This window comes from Dama dama, chromosome 6, assembly GCF_033118175.1.
Source record: "Dama dama isolate Ldn47 chromosome 6, ASM3311817v1, whole genome shotgun sequence".
Lineage (NCBI taxonomy): Eukaryota > Metazoa > Chordata > Mammalia > Artiodactyla > Cervidae > Dama > Dama dama.
The window spans coordinates 15,084,389-15,098,917 of NC_083686.1; the positions used below are offsets into that span (position 1 = coordinate 15,084,389).

At 41.0% G+C, this 14,529-nt stretch overlaps 1 protein-coding gene across 1 annotated transcript; it reads left to right on the plus strand.

Moving 5' to 3' along the window:
- The first annotated feature begins 8,205 nt into the window (after positions 1-8,205).
- C6H4orf36 (chromosome 6 C4orf36 homolog) lies at positions 8,206-13,939 on the plus strand. Its single transcript, XM_061145178.1, has 3 exons — positions 8,206-8,545; positions 12,994-13,148; positions 13,381-13,939. The coding sequence occupies exons 1-3, from the start codon at positions 8,481-8,483 to the stop codon at positions 13,512-13,514; spliced, it is 354 nt and encodes a 117-aa protein (XP_061001161.1). The 5' UTR covers positions 8,206-8,480; the 3' UTR covers positions 13,515-13,939.
- The last annotated feature ends 590 nt before the right edge of the window (positions 13,940-14,529 follow it).

Sequence of the window (14,529 nt, forward strand, 5' to 3'; positions counted from 1 at the left end):
CCTGGGCACTATAGTTTTCTTTGAGGTATTATAAAGTAAGTGGCCTTGCATCACACACAGTGATCACCCAACTCTTGGGTGTTCATACTATGTTAGTTTTCTGTGCTGTAAATCAGTACCATAAACTTTTAACAGTCTATAAGACCACTCAATTATCATCTCACAAATCATAAGTTTTGGCCTGGTACAGCTGGTTCTCTGCTTAGAACCTCAAAAGACTGAAATGAGGTGTCAGCTGGGCTGCATTCTCATCTGATAGACTAGACTCTATCAGAGCACACTGTCTATTCAGAGCCTCTTGCAAGCTGCTGGCAGAGTTCAGTTCCTTTCGGTTTTAAGATTGGGGTCCCTGTTATCTTGCTGTCTGTCAGCAGTGGTTGCTCTTGGCTCTGAGAGGCTAGTCTCATGCTCTAGCCACAACATAACAGCTACCTTCCATAGCAGCTTACAGGGTGTGTACATAGGTAGGTGAGAACTTTGGGAGCTGTATGGGTGTGCTGGGTCTGCCATAATAAAGCATCACAGCTTATGTGGCTTAAGGAACAGAAATTTACTTTCTTGCCATTTCTAGAAGCTAAAATTCTGAGATCAAGCTATCAGCAGGGTTGGTTTCCTTCTGAGCTTTTCCTCCTTTGCTTAAAGGTGGCCATCTTCTCCTCCCTGTGTCCACACAGGCTCTGTGCATGTCTATGTCCTCATATGCTCTTCTTATAAGGATACTGGTCACAAGGGATTAGGGGTGACCCACATCACATTTTACTGTAATCATCTTTTTAAAGGCCCTCTCTCTAAATACAGTCATTCTAAGGTACTAGGCGTTAGAACTTCAACATATAAATTTGGGAGGAATATAATTCAGCCCATTACAGGGATCATTTTAGAATTCTGCCACCTCTACATAGATTTTGGCTAGAGTTTTAAGGTCAACATTGGCTCTTATAAAAGTTACTATAAAGTTATTGTCACTCTGCTATGGAGTTTCAAGTCTTCTTTGAAAGACTCACAACTTACAAAATATAAAGCACTCCCTGGAATAAGAAGTATTATTCTGAACATTGCCAATTCCTGAGATTTAGAATAGAATACTTATTTTAGGTATTTGAGGAAACTATAAAGTTACTTATATATGTTTGAGAGAATTTGCTTAACTTTTGCATAAAATTTGAGTTTGTTCTAGCATTATTTTACCTCTGTTATTTCCTTTCTCAAATACACAGTATATATGAAATAAACCTTAAAAATTAAAAGCATATTAGGTTGCAATGCCTACTAATGAGCTGCAGGGGGTGTCCTTTGATTTACTGATGGTACCTTGAAAGTAGAAATGGGAGCTGAGAAACAATTAAGAGTTAATTGGTGACTTCTGACATAGAGAACAGACTGGTGGTTCAAGTTGGCTGGGGAGGTGGTTGGAGTGGGAGGTTGTGGTTAGCAGATGTAAGCTATTATGTATAGAATGGATAAACCTCAAGGTCTTACTGTGTAACATACAGAACTGTATTCAATATCCTATGACAAACTATAATGGAAAAGAGTATTTTTAAAAATATATATGCATGTACAACTGAATCTGTTTGCTGGACAGCAGTAACAAGCCCAACATTGTAATTTAACTATACTTCAATAAAAAAATATAAGAATTGGTGGCTATAGTTAGTAATACAGAATTGTATACTTGAAAGTTGCTGACTAGATCTTCAGCATTCTCACCACACAGTCACACACACAGTTAACTGTGTTAACTGTTAGGTGATGGGTATGTTAATTATCTTGATCTTGGCAATCATTTTATAATGTATATGCATATCAAAATCATCACTTTGTACACCTTAAATATAATACACCCAATTATATCTGTAAATTATCCCTTAAAGTTTTTTTTTTTAAAAAGAATTTGTCTTGTGGTTCAAATGGAAAACAAAAAATCAAAGAGCAATATTCACAAACCAGTTTAACATTAGGAAATCAGTGCTTCAGCAAGTGTAAGACATTCTATGCTTTGAAATAATCTTTTTTTTTAAATCCAGAATTTAAGTAATTTGATATTTATTGCTTTTGGGGGCTTATATGCATTCTAATTTTAGATTCTGGCCTAAAAAAGGAATCTTGTTTCAAGACAACTTTCACAGCTGACAGAGAGAGGCAATAATTTTTCCATATTTCTCCAAGCTGAGAATGTATACGTTCCATAATCAACTTAAATCCTGAAGGGAAAAGAGAGCTTTTCTTACACATTTAGAGGAGGAAGGAAAGGGAGGACATGGTTTAGACTGCAGGGGCCGATCACAGAACTATGCATACAGAAAGTGCTCAATAAGATGTGTTAAATTGGCTTAAATTTAATTGAATTAGAACTTAGAATGAAATATGAATCACTGAAATGAATCAAAAAGTTTATAGATACGGTAAACCTGGGGATATAAATCTTTGAAAGTTTTAGGACAAGCAAAATTTATGTCCTTTTATTCTTTACAAAAATATACCAAAATATAAAATAGGTAAATTATTGTCCTTTACTAAGTTATTAAGGATTTAGCACTGTAACATTTATGTGAAGGATTTAGACAAATTCATGGAATCAATCATAAAAATATTTCTGAGATTTTTAGTTTCATAAATGACACACAGGCTTAGAATCATTCATATTTATGAAGTCTATAATCCAAGTGTTCTGGATTCCTAGTTAGACCCTTTCTATCAGAGCACACCTCCTCAGGAAAGCTCAATTGATCAGATTTATGTTTGAAAAATCAACCAAATATGAATCATTTTAATATTTAATGAATAGAGATCTTATCTGTTATTTTCTGATTGCTTCTACCTTCCTTTTTTTTTTTAAAGACAAAGTTCTTTTTTAAAAATAATTTTTTAATTTATTTTGGTTGTGCTGGGTCTTTGTTGCTCGTGCAGGCTTTCTCTAGTTGTGGCGAGCAGGGATTACTCTTCCTTGCGATTCATGGGGTTCTCATTGCGGTGGCTTCTCACGTTTCAGAGCACACACTCTAGACACGCAGACGTCAGGAGTTGCAGCACACAGGCTCAGCAGTTGCAGCTTGTGAGTCCCAGAGCTCGGGCAGCTTCCAGAGTTGCAGCATGTGGGCTTAGTTGCTCTGCAACATGTGGAATCTTTCTGGACCAGGGATCGAACTCGTGTCCCCTGCATTGGCAGGTGGATTCTTATCCACTGTGCCACCAGGGAAGTCCCCTACTTTTTTTAAAGTGACATTATAAATTAGCATAAAGTTGCAATGTCAATTGGACTGAAGCAGATAAACCTTTTAATTAGAACTTAATAGGATGATCCTGTAACAGCCCCAAGACCTCATTTATTATGCTGAGTAAAGAAAGACTTTCTTCCTGCTCCTACAACAAATGCCGTATGCTTGTGCAGTGGAAGCATTCAAGTGCCACTGAGGTCTCCTGGTGTCCACAGCTACATGGCTGGTGCAGTCTGTGGTGCCCTCCTAAAGCCAGTCAGGGATCCCTGCGGCTCCAGATTTTGTCCTGGGGAGAATCCTAGTCTGTGAATCATGTCTCACAGTCTTGGATCAGGATAATGCATTCTGATCTGTTTTGCCTCCTAAAGAACAGGAGAACTGGGTACCTAGGAAATTGTAACTTCTGCCTCTAAGCAGAGCAGAGAAGCCTGGACCCTAGTTGAGGCTCTTGTTCTTTGTTTCGGTCAGAAAATTATGTGTTTAAGGTACAGAAACATAATCCGTTGACCTCAAATAAAATGAGTGGGGGTAGTTAATGTTGTAAGCATGCATTGAAAATCTTATGGACAAAGGGACACAGTCAAGGCAGGTGACCCGGAGAACTCAAAGGAGGTCAGGAGTGAAACTGACCTGGGTTAAGTCTGGCTCTGCAACTTACTAGTCGTTTAACTGTAAGCAAGTCATTTTGTAACCCTGGAAACTCTTTCCCTGCTATACTGCACTAGGGAAACTACTGTCTTCTTCCCTCCTAACCTGTGAGGACCCAATGTCATGGAAGATGGCCAAGAATGTTGGCTGCCGTGGAGTAGCTTCCCAACAGTATGCTTTAAATTGGCTCAATATTTTAAGTGTGACTCATGGGACACTCACAGGGCATCACCATTCCTAGAAGTAGAAGCAAAAGAGATGGTTTAGTGAGTAGGTGATGGATTACATTTTGGATATGCTGAAATTTTCAACTGGACAGGATATTCAGGTAGGAAGATCCCACAAACCAGTGGAAATGCAGGATATGAATTCAGGAAAAAGGCAAAGCTGGCTAGAGAATCAGATGTGGGGCCTATCCAAAGAGAAGTAATAATTACATTAGTGAGAGTACAGCCACTGATAGTGCTGGGATAGAACAAACAGAAGAGCATCTCAATTATGGGCACACACAAACTTCAGGGGAGGAAGAAAGAGGGAAACGTGGGAAGGAGTGGATAGAGAAGTGAGAGAATTAGGAAGGTGCTAGTACAGAAGGCTCCCCTGGTGGCTCAGCAGTAAAAAATCCACCTGCAATGCAGGAGATAATGGGTTCGATCCCTGGGTCAGGAAGATCCCCTGGAGGTGAAAATGGCAACCCACTCCAGTAATCTTGCCCAGAAAATCCCATGGACAGAGTAGCTTGGTGGTGTTGCGAAGGAGTCCAACACAACTGAGCAACTGAAGAGCAAGTACAGAAGTACATATAGGGTTTTCAGTGCTGTTAAGTTCTTTAGTGATTTTAAAGTTTTTCAGATGAATTACTTTATCATTCGAATTGGTATCATTCCTTGAGAAGTTTTGGGTGTAGCATGAAAAAAGTGTAGGCTGCATCCGTGATTTACATATTAAGTTAAAAGAAACAAAACATTGCTCCTCGAAAGTAGCAGGGATATATGTATAAATACTGTATATATGATGAGAAATTAACTGTCTTCGAAAAGGGCAGTTGCAAAAATATTTACAAGTATATACGCTAAAGTGTTAGTCACTCAGTTGTGTCTGATTCTTTGCAACCCCATGGGCTGTAGTCCCCCATGGGCTGTTGTCCCCCATGAGGCTCCTCTGTCTATGGGATTTCCCAGGCAAGAATACTGGAGTGGGTAGCCATTCCCTCCTCCAGGGGATCTTCCAGACCTAGCGATCGAACCCACATCTCCCGCATTGCAGGCAGATTCTTTACCATCTGAGCCACCAGGGAAGCCTTGCCCTAGTTACAATCCTGGGAGAATGTATAGTGTAGTAGAGAGAGCAGAAAACCAGAATCAGATAGTCTTGGGTCAAACCCTGTGACCTGCTTCAGGTACCTGTTTTATCTTCTCAATAGCTGGAAAATCACATCACTAAACTATAGCATCTATTGTGATAGTTAACTGAAATAAAGTATATGAAGTACCTGGTGCTTCCTAGGTGGTGCTAGCGGTAAAGAACCTGTCTGCCAATGCAGGAGACTTAAGAGACTTTGGTTTGATATCTGGGTTGGAAAGATTCCCTGGAGAAGGGCATGGCAATCCACTCCAGTATTCTTGCCTGGAGAATCCCATGGAAAAAGGAGCCGGGTGGGCTACAGTCCATAGGGTCAAAAAGAGTTAGACACGAATGAAGTGACTTTGCATGCATGCACACACCTGTGAAGTACCTAGAACAGTAACCAAAATATAGTCAATGTTATCACACTGATAATGTTTCTGTGTTATGATTTTTTTCAGGCACGCCAAGTGAGATCTTAGTTCCCCAACCATGGATTGAACCCTGTGCCCTCTGCATTGGAAATGCAGAGTCTTAACCACTGCACCACCACAGAAGTCTCTGTTAGGATTAGTCTCCTTTACAGTCCTCCTTGTATTTTATCACTAGATGGCAGCAATGCTCCCTTAACCAATTTAAATGAAAAGGAACAACTTTCTGGAGGAGTTGAAATTAGTGAAGGCTTATCCAATACCTGTGTGGATCAGCTGGTAAAGAATTCACCTGCAATGCAAGAGACCTGGGTTCAATCCCTGGGTTGGGAAGATCCTCTGGAGAAGGAAATGACAACCAACTCCAGTATTCCTACCTGGAAAATTCCATGGACAGAGGAACCTGGTGGGCTACAATCCATGAGGTCTCAAGAGTCTGACAAGACTTAGCAACTAGGACCACCACCATGGTAGTCCTAAAGAGATTTAGCAATATTAGTTGCCCAGTAAATGTCAGTTAAGCATAATGTTTTACTGTTCATTTTAATTAAATTATTAACCTCAATTGTAAAAATATGCCTATTTTCCTCTTTGCAAAATATTCCTTCTACATTAGGACACTTAATGGTACATTCGTTATCTATTGCTCTGTAACAGATATCCGTAAGATTGATGGCTTAAAATGATGATTTATTATCTCATTTTTTTCTGAGGGCCAGGAATCCTGAAGTGACTTTGAAGTGGTTCTGGCTTAGGCTCTCCCATGAAACTTCAGTGAAGACATGATCTGAGGCTACAGTCATCTGAAGGCCTGCCTGAGCCTTGGAGGACCTGCTCCCGAGATAGTTTACTCACATGGTTGGTGTCAAGAGGCCTCAGCTCCTCACCAATTGTTGGCTAGAGGCCTTCGTCCCACCGCATATGAATTTCTCCGTAAGTTGGCTTGGGCATCCTTCCAACATGCAGCCGACCTCTTCCAGGGTTAGTGATCCAAGAGAGACCACAAGAAGGAAGCCACAACAGCTTTTATGACCTGGTTTCAGAAGTCATGCTCTAACTTCCACCATATTTGTTCAAAGTGAGTCACACAGAAAATAATTACAATTGTCAGCAATCTATGCATGTATAAAAGAAATGGGGGTTCCCACATGGAGAAATCACAGAATGATCTCTCTCAGTGTGACCACATCCTCTCCCTGCCTCTTGATTTGTTCATCTATAAAAAGAAAACAGGCCAGGAAACCATGGCCACTTCAACTCTAACGTAGTCTATCCTTGCCCCATCTGCGTGTGACCTTAGTTAACAACCTGGTCCTCTACCAATGTGTCAACCCTAGCAGCCTGTTCTAATTAAGGCAGGAGCTAGTACCAGAAGTGGGCTTCCCAAGTGGCCCTAGTGATAAAGAACCTGCTTGCCAATGAAGGAGATTTTTTTTTTTTTTTCCCAATGAGGAGATTTAAGAGATGCTGGTTCCATCTCTGGGTTGAGAAGATCCCCTGGAGGATCACATGGCAATCTACTTCAGTATTACTGCCTGGAGAATCCCATGGACAGAGGAGCCACATGGGCTACAGTCCACAGGGCCCTAAAGAGTCGGACAGGACTTAGCACTGTGTCAGAAGTAGCTTGTCAAGATGAAAAGGGTACTGCCCCCAAACCAAGGTCGCTGCACTCAACCCCCTCCCGTTCAGAAGCGTCGTCTTCAGGTAAAGGCCTCGCTTACAAGCGCTCTCGTCCGCTGTAGGCTGGGTTCCGTCAAGCATGAGCCGGCCGTCGGCTGTGGGACGCGGAACCCCGGGCCCCGACGGGACCTCTCGCGGGCGGGGCCGGCACCACAAAGCCCTTTATGGAGGCTCTGGCCTGACGTGGGGCCGCCCGCACCTCCAGGCGCGGAAGGAGGCCCGTGCCCGCGGCCATGGGCGACTAGACGAGCGCGCGCTCGGCCCTCGACCCACGGGGGCCCCGCGACCCTCCCACACCCCAGCGCGGGTAATCGGGCGCCGACTTCCTCTCGCGGGCACCACTCTCGCGAGGCCTAGGCGGAGGGGCCGCGCCCGCCGCGAGTGTGGCGTGGGTGGGAGGAGGGGCGGGGCTAGGCGTGGATGGGGATGGCGCGCGGAGGGTCAGCCCCGCCCTCTCCCCCGCAATCTTCCTTCCCGCTTCCCCGTTCTCCTCTCTTCCCTCCTCTTCATCCCCTCTTCCCTCCCTTCTTCATCTCTCCTCCCGAGCCCGGGCTCGGGAGGACCCGGGTCCTCCCGGGATCTGCGCATCCAGCGGGGAGGACACCCATCCCGAAGCCTGAGCTGGAGGAGGCATGGGAGTGGTGCATGAAGTGGGTCATATTTTAAGCTCAGATTTTTGCAAAAGGGAAAACCTGGGACGAAGGTCTGCATTCTTTGAGAGGGCTCGCGGATGGAGGACGGAAAGTCCCTGTGCCCGCCCGTGTTTTGTGGCTTAACACTGTCACGTTTGAGATACGTTTTGGTGTTGAGGTTTTTTGAGCCCATTTGGCAGGCTTTAGGCAAGGACAGAATACGGGGCCAGAATGCTGATGCTGTTTACCTTTCATTTTCTCCTAACGTGGCAAGAAGTGATAAAATGAGTTCGTGGAAAATAGAATATAGAGGTTCAGTTCATGAACATCGGTTAGGGAGGTGCTTAGATTCAGACTTTTTTTTTTTTTTTCTGGATCTTTTTTATTATTTGGATATTAAAATAGTCAAGTGAAAATTTTATCTTAATTAGGTGCGTTGCAGTCATTTCAGGCAAAGTGAACAAGAATATCTGAGTCATTACATCAGGCACCTGTGTTAGGAAATCGGACTGTAATAATTCACCATGGCTTATGGCTTGCAAAGAAAGAATGGAGTAGAAAAGCTTTTGCGCTGCAATTGTTATAAAGTGTAAGTATTTTTATCAGGTAAGCACTGACTCAGGGTTGGGGGGGTGTCCTTGTTAAATAAAAGTACTGGACATCCTTATGTTCCCCTGAGATACTGGACTGTATGAGGCATTTTCTGGTGCCTGGATACTGATTTTTTTTTTTTTTTTGATACTGATTTTTTAAAAGGAAAATGCTTTTTTTTTTTTTTTTTTAAGGAAAATGTTTTTATAAGGATTGTTAAGTATTCTTACTTGGTTTTTTACAGCAAAACAAATTTCAAATGGTAATATGATCAAAGTCCCTCAGTCATGTAGTAAGGAAGTGACAAGGATAGAAGTCTGAGTTTCTTACTCCAAAGCAACATTTTCTACTACTGACAACAACCTTGAAATACCTCTTTAGATAGTGTAATCTAACTAAAAATGCCTTGGTGTCTGATACATCTTAACAGAACACTTGATTAACTGGTACAGACAGTCAGTTTTGCATCCTGTGTATTTGGTGGGTAGTAAAGAATCTGCCTGTAGTGCAGGAGACCCGGGTTTGAGTCCTGGGTTAGGAAGATTCCCCTGGAGAAGGAAATGGCAGCCCACTCCAGTATACTTGCTTGGAGAATCCCATGGATAGTGGAGCCTGGCAGGCTACAGTCCATGGGGTCGCAAGAATCGGACACGACCTGGTGACTAAACCACCACCACCACCACAAGTGGACAATATGGGCTTTCCAATCAAGAATACTGGGCTCTAGAAATGTAAATTGGTACAGTCACTGTGGAGAACAGTATGGAGGTTCCATAAAAAACTAAAAATAGGGCTACCATATAATCCTGCAGTCTGACTCCTGGGCATACAGCCGGAGACAAACACGATCTGAAAGGATACGTGCACTTCAGTGTTCACTGTAGCACTGTTTACAATAGCCAAGACATGGAAACAATCTAAATATCCACTGAAAGAGGAATGGATAAAGAAGATGTGGTCCACATATACTCAGCCATTAAAAAGACTGAAATAATGCCTTTTGCAACACCATGGATGGATCTAGAGAGTATCATGCTGAGTGAAGTAAGTCAGACAGAGGAGAAATGTGTATGACTATCCTTATACATGGAATCTAAAAAGAAATAAACTTACTTACAAAACAGAGACTCACAGACTTAGAAAATGAACTTATGGTTGCTGGGGTGGGGAAATTGAGGGGGGAAGGGATAGTTAAGAACTTTAGGAAATACTTCATGTATACACTGCTGTATTTAAAATGGATAACCAACAAGGACTCACTGTTAGCAAAAGGAACTCTGCTCAAAAAAGACACAAAAGACAAAAAACCAACCCTATAAAGAAAACCAGGGCTCAAAGCCTGGCTCTGCCCCTGGCTGCCCATGCTGCCTTGAGTAAATTACTTAACTTCTCTGTGCCTTGGCTTCCACATCTGTGAAATTGACAGATCAATACCGACCCATATGGTATGGAATACAAATGCAGTAATGTAGGTAAGGTACTTGTATGTTGTCTGAAATAATAGTAAACCCATAGTGAACATGGGTTGCTACTACATGAGAGTTTCACTCTGTAGTACTGTTGTGCTACCTTATTTTATTTTATTTTATTTTTTGGGTTTTGTCATACATTGATATGAATCAGCCATAGATTTACACGTATTCCCCATCCCGATCCCCCCTCCCACCTCCCTCTCCACCCGATTCCTCTGGGTCTTCCCAGTTGTGCTACCTTATTTTAAATTTTTGTTTTTTTAACCCCTCTGCCACAATCTATGACATATTTATCATTGTGAGTCAATTGAATTTTACTTTTTGACAATATTCTAAGAAGGAAATGGAGACATTTCATGGGGTCATAAAACTAGAGTTACGGAAAAACTCATTATTGCACTCTGCTTGGATCTGTTAGTTCAGTATGACTTTAGACCTTGAACTATAGGCAAATAGCCACTACAGTCATTGTTGCAAGCATAATTTTTATAACAAAGATATTCCTGTATTTGGAGAATGATTTAAAGCACTGTTTCTGTGGTTTTGACTATATAGCATTTTGTATCATGAATCAGTTCAGTTCAGTCGCTCAGTTGTGTCCGACTCACTGATTCTGTGGTTTTGGCTATATAGCATTTTATATCACGCATAGTGTCTGCAAAACCAGTGTCTTCTCTGTCAGTCTCACAAGAAAGTATTTGATATCATTCTGTTTATAAGAGCAACTAAACTAAGAGGAATACAATGGTGTTCTTTGTCACTCAGTCGTGTCCAACTTTGCGACCCCATGGATTGTAGCCTCCCAAGGCACCTCTGTCCTTGCGGATTCTCCGGGCAAGAATACTGGAGTGGGTTTCCATGCACTCCTCCAGGGGATCTTCCCTGGCATTATACGCCAATTCTTTCCCATCTGAGCCACCAGGAGGCCCAAGAACATTGGAGTGTGTAGCCTATCCCTTCTCCAGGGGATCTTCCTGACCTAGGAATCGAACTGGGGTCTCCTGTATTACAGGCAGATTCTTTCATTTGCTCAGGCAGTTTTTCACTTTGGGCTTTTTTTTGGTTAAGTAATTTTAGAAGATCAAAGCCATTTGACATTTTTATTTTCAAATGCTTTGAAAGGAGAATAAAAATATTATTTCTCATATCTCCATTCCTATCCCTATACTACCTGCCCAATCCCACTCAGGTAAAATGTTTTATGTTTTCCTACAACTTCTGTCTCTTGTATGTGATACACATACGTACACATATGTATACACACACACATTTTTACACATGGGATTATACTGAACTTTACTCCCTCCCCTGCTTTATCTTGTGTAGCCTAGTGGTTAAGAGCATAGATTCTAGAATCTGATTTTCTGAGTTGAAATTTCAAACCCAAGCCTTGTGATCTTGAGTAAATTGTAGATTTTAGATATTTACGTCTTAGATTTTAGAACACTTTTGTTCTTTTAGTCCATATTGCCATCAGTGTCTCACCTGTATTCACATCATTTATATAAACCTGTATTATGCATGTGTGCATACATATATGTATATACACACTTCTGTATAGGTATACATAGATATATTTGTACATGCATTAAAATTTCAAACCCAAGCCTTGTGACCTTGAGTAAATTTTTCTCTGCTCCTGCTTCCCAACCTGTAAAATAAGCATAATAGCACCTTGCCTACTTCATAGATTACTGTGGCAATTAAATGTGTTTATATATGTAAACTGATTAAAAGAGTATCTAGCATGTAGTAGGTGCTAGATAAACATTAACTGATTGCTCATCTTTCCAAATCCATAGATAAGGATAAACCTCATTCTTTCATTACATATGTGTACTGCAGTTTAGCCAGGCTCTTCTTGTAGACATTAAGACTACTTTGTGAGGTTTTTGGGATAAGCAATGCTTCACTGAAGATTCTTGTAAATACATCTTTGTGTATTTGTTCAAGTGCATTTATAATAATTGCATACTTCAAGTCACTCCTTAAGGTTAGATGATAAAGTAACAAGGAAGTTGGTGGAGGAAGACAGATGGCATGTATGTAATAAGCTCATTTCTCCTACCTATACCAAAGCAGGTCTTTCCCCTTTCCTCATACATATGAATTCACATTGACTGTAGCTGAGAAACGTAGCTGATACTTAAAACTTCCAAAGTAGGATGCATGAAACAATCCATTAAGATTTCATTGTGATTATTTTTAAATCCTGTAGTTTGGGATTTCGTTCCTTTCTCCTGTTTTCTAAGGATTCTGTTGATACTTCTAAATACACCTGGGTTACATCTCAGCTCTGGTTCTCAGTTAACTTCTGAGTCTTTGTTCCCTTGTCTTACCTCTGGGTGTTGTAAAAATTAAAATCAGATCATGGACTTCCCTGGTGGTCCAGTGGCTAAGACTCCATGCTCCCAATGCAGGGGGTATGGATTTGATTCCTGGTCAGAGAACTAGATCCCACATGCCAAAACTAAGAGTTTGCATGCTGCAACTAAGATCCAGCACAGCCAAATAAATACATATTTCTAAAAAATAAAAAAAAATCAGATCACACACTCAAAGCTTTACTGTATGCCAAGCACCATATTCAGTATATTCCATTTGTTCCTTCCCTAATGTGGTCATATTTTTGATCAACCAAGAAAGACTTGGAGCTTACAGTTTTTAACTACATCCTCTTTAAAGACATGGAAAGATTGGATTGACTTCATGGAGGCTGTTTTTTGAACTAAAGTTCCTATCATTATAATTTATGGTTATTTTTCAATGTATTAATATTTCTACATTGAAAGATTATAAGATGTTGATTTAAGGCTCCTTCTCCTGGCTAGATTTGCAACTCTGGAAAATCCTGAATACTCCTCTGCAAACCAAAATCTCTAGTGGAAAATGGAACTGAGAATCCAAATGTCTTATCTATATCCTGTTATCGATGTCAATAAATGTTTATTGAATGAGTTAATTTTTGCCCCAGACAGGAACCCTGGGAACTTGCACTACTCACAAAGACGTGGTACACGAAACTAGCCAACATCAAGTTGCCTTTCTTGGAAGAAATTGCATTTGGTAGCTGTGTACACCTCAAAAAATGCAAAACCATTAAGGATGGTCTGCTCCCTTCAGCAGAATGTAAGTTCTGTAGGAACAACTTTAATAAATTGAAAATTTTTTGTGTTATTTTGATTATTAGACATGTGTTTAAATCTGCTCATTCACACTCATGCTCCCTATCTATGTAGCCCTGTCTTCTTGTTTAGTATTCAAGAATGTGGATTTTTCTGTGTGATAAATATTCATCTTGGACCAAGCTATGCCTGGTAAAAAATGTCAGTTGGATTGCTTCGTGTATTTTATTTTTCAGCCATCCGATGTGAAAGGGAGTATGAAATGAAGCGCTTGAATAACCTGAAATGTCAGGAAAATGAAGTCAAGAAAATTCAGTTTTCCCTAAGGGAAAGGCCAATTGGTTTGAGAAGACCTCTTCCACCTAAGTGACTGTCATCTCACTGTTGAATCTGTTCTCTGTGGTTTTTTCATCCAAAGAGGATGAAGGACTCTGACCTTTCCCTGTGTGCAGTCGGATGCATACACCTGAATGCCCCCTGGTGGATGAACCAGCTCCTGTGGGTTATCGGACAGCTCTTAGCCGACAGCTCTTAGCTGACAGCTCTGAAAGATCTGTGTCCCAGCCACGTATTTGTACTGTTGTATCACAGGCAACAGCAGTGTAAGTAGATGAAAATGTTGCTGGCATTGAATCACTTGTGCTATTCATTTTGATTTTTGTAAAATTGCACCAAGGTAAGGGGAAACTCCTTGTCAGAGGCGTTGCCCCCTGCCCCCAAGAGACATTATTTTGAAGAATATTTTGAATTTTCATCTTTCAGACCCCCAAGGAGGTGCCAAAAAAGGAGAGAGACAAATTACTTTTAAAATCTAAAAAAATTTGTTAAAAATTGTGGGTTTCTAAATTTTAATAACCTAGTTTCCAGTTTTCATTGAAACATCATTTATTATTCTCATGTGGTACTTTATTTTTTAAAAAGTATTTATTTGGTTGTACCAGGTCTTAGTTGCAGCATGTGGGATCTTTTAGTTGTGGCATGTGGGATCTATTAATAATTCCCCGACCAGGGGTCAAACGTGGCCCCCCCTTCATTGAATGGAGCATGGAGTCCTGGCCACCGGACCACCAGGGAAGTCCCTCTCATGTGGAACTTTAAAGTGGCAAGTTTAAAGTTTTTGTTCTCCAAAAAATCATCTTTTTCCTTTTGCCTATTTTCATACTGTCTCTCTGGGATGCCCTCTGGAGCATGTGGAATGCACAATACATATGTGAAAATGACATGAAAATACAAAGACAGCATCTGTGAGGAAAACTCACTTGTACAGAGTGGTTGGAGAATGGGGAATTGATTAACTGGAAAGAATTGGATTTGCATGAACCAATTTTCCTAAAATTTGAATCCAGTAAAGTATACTTGGATATGAAGGCTATATTTAAGCACAA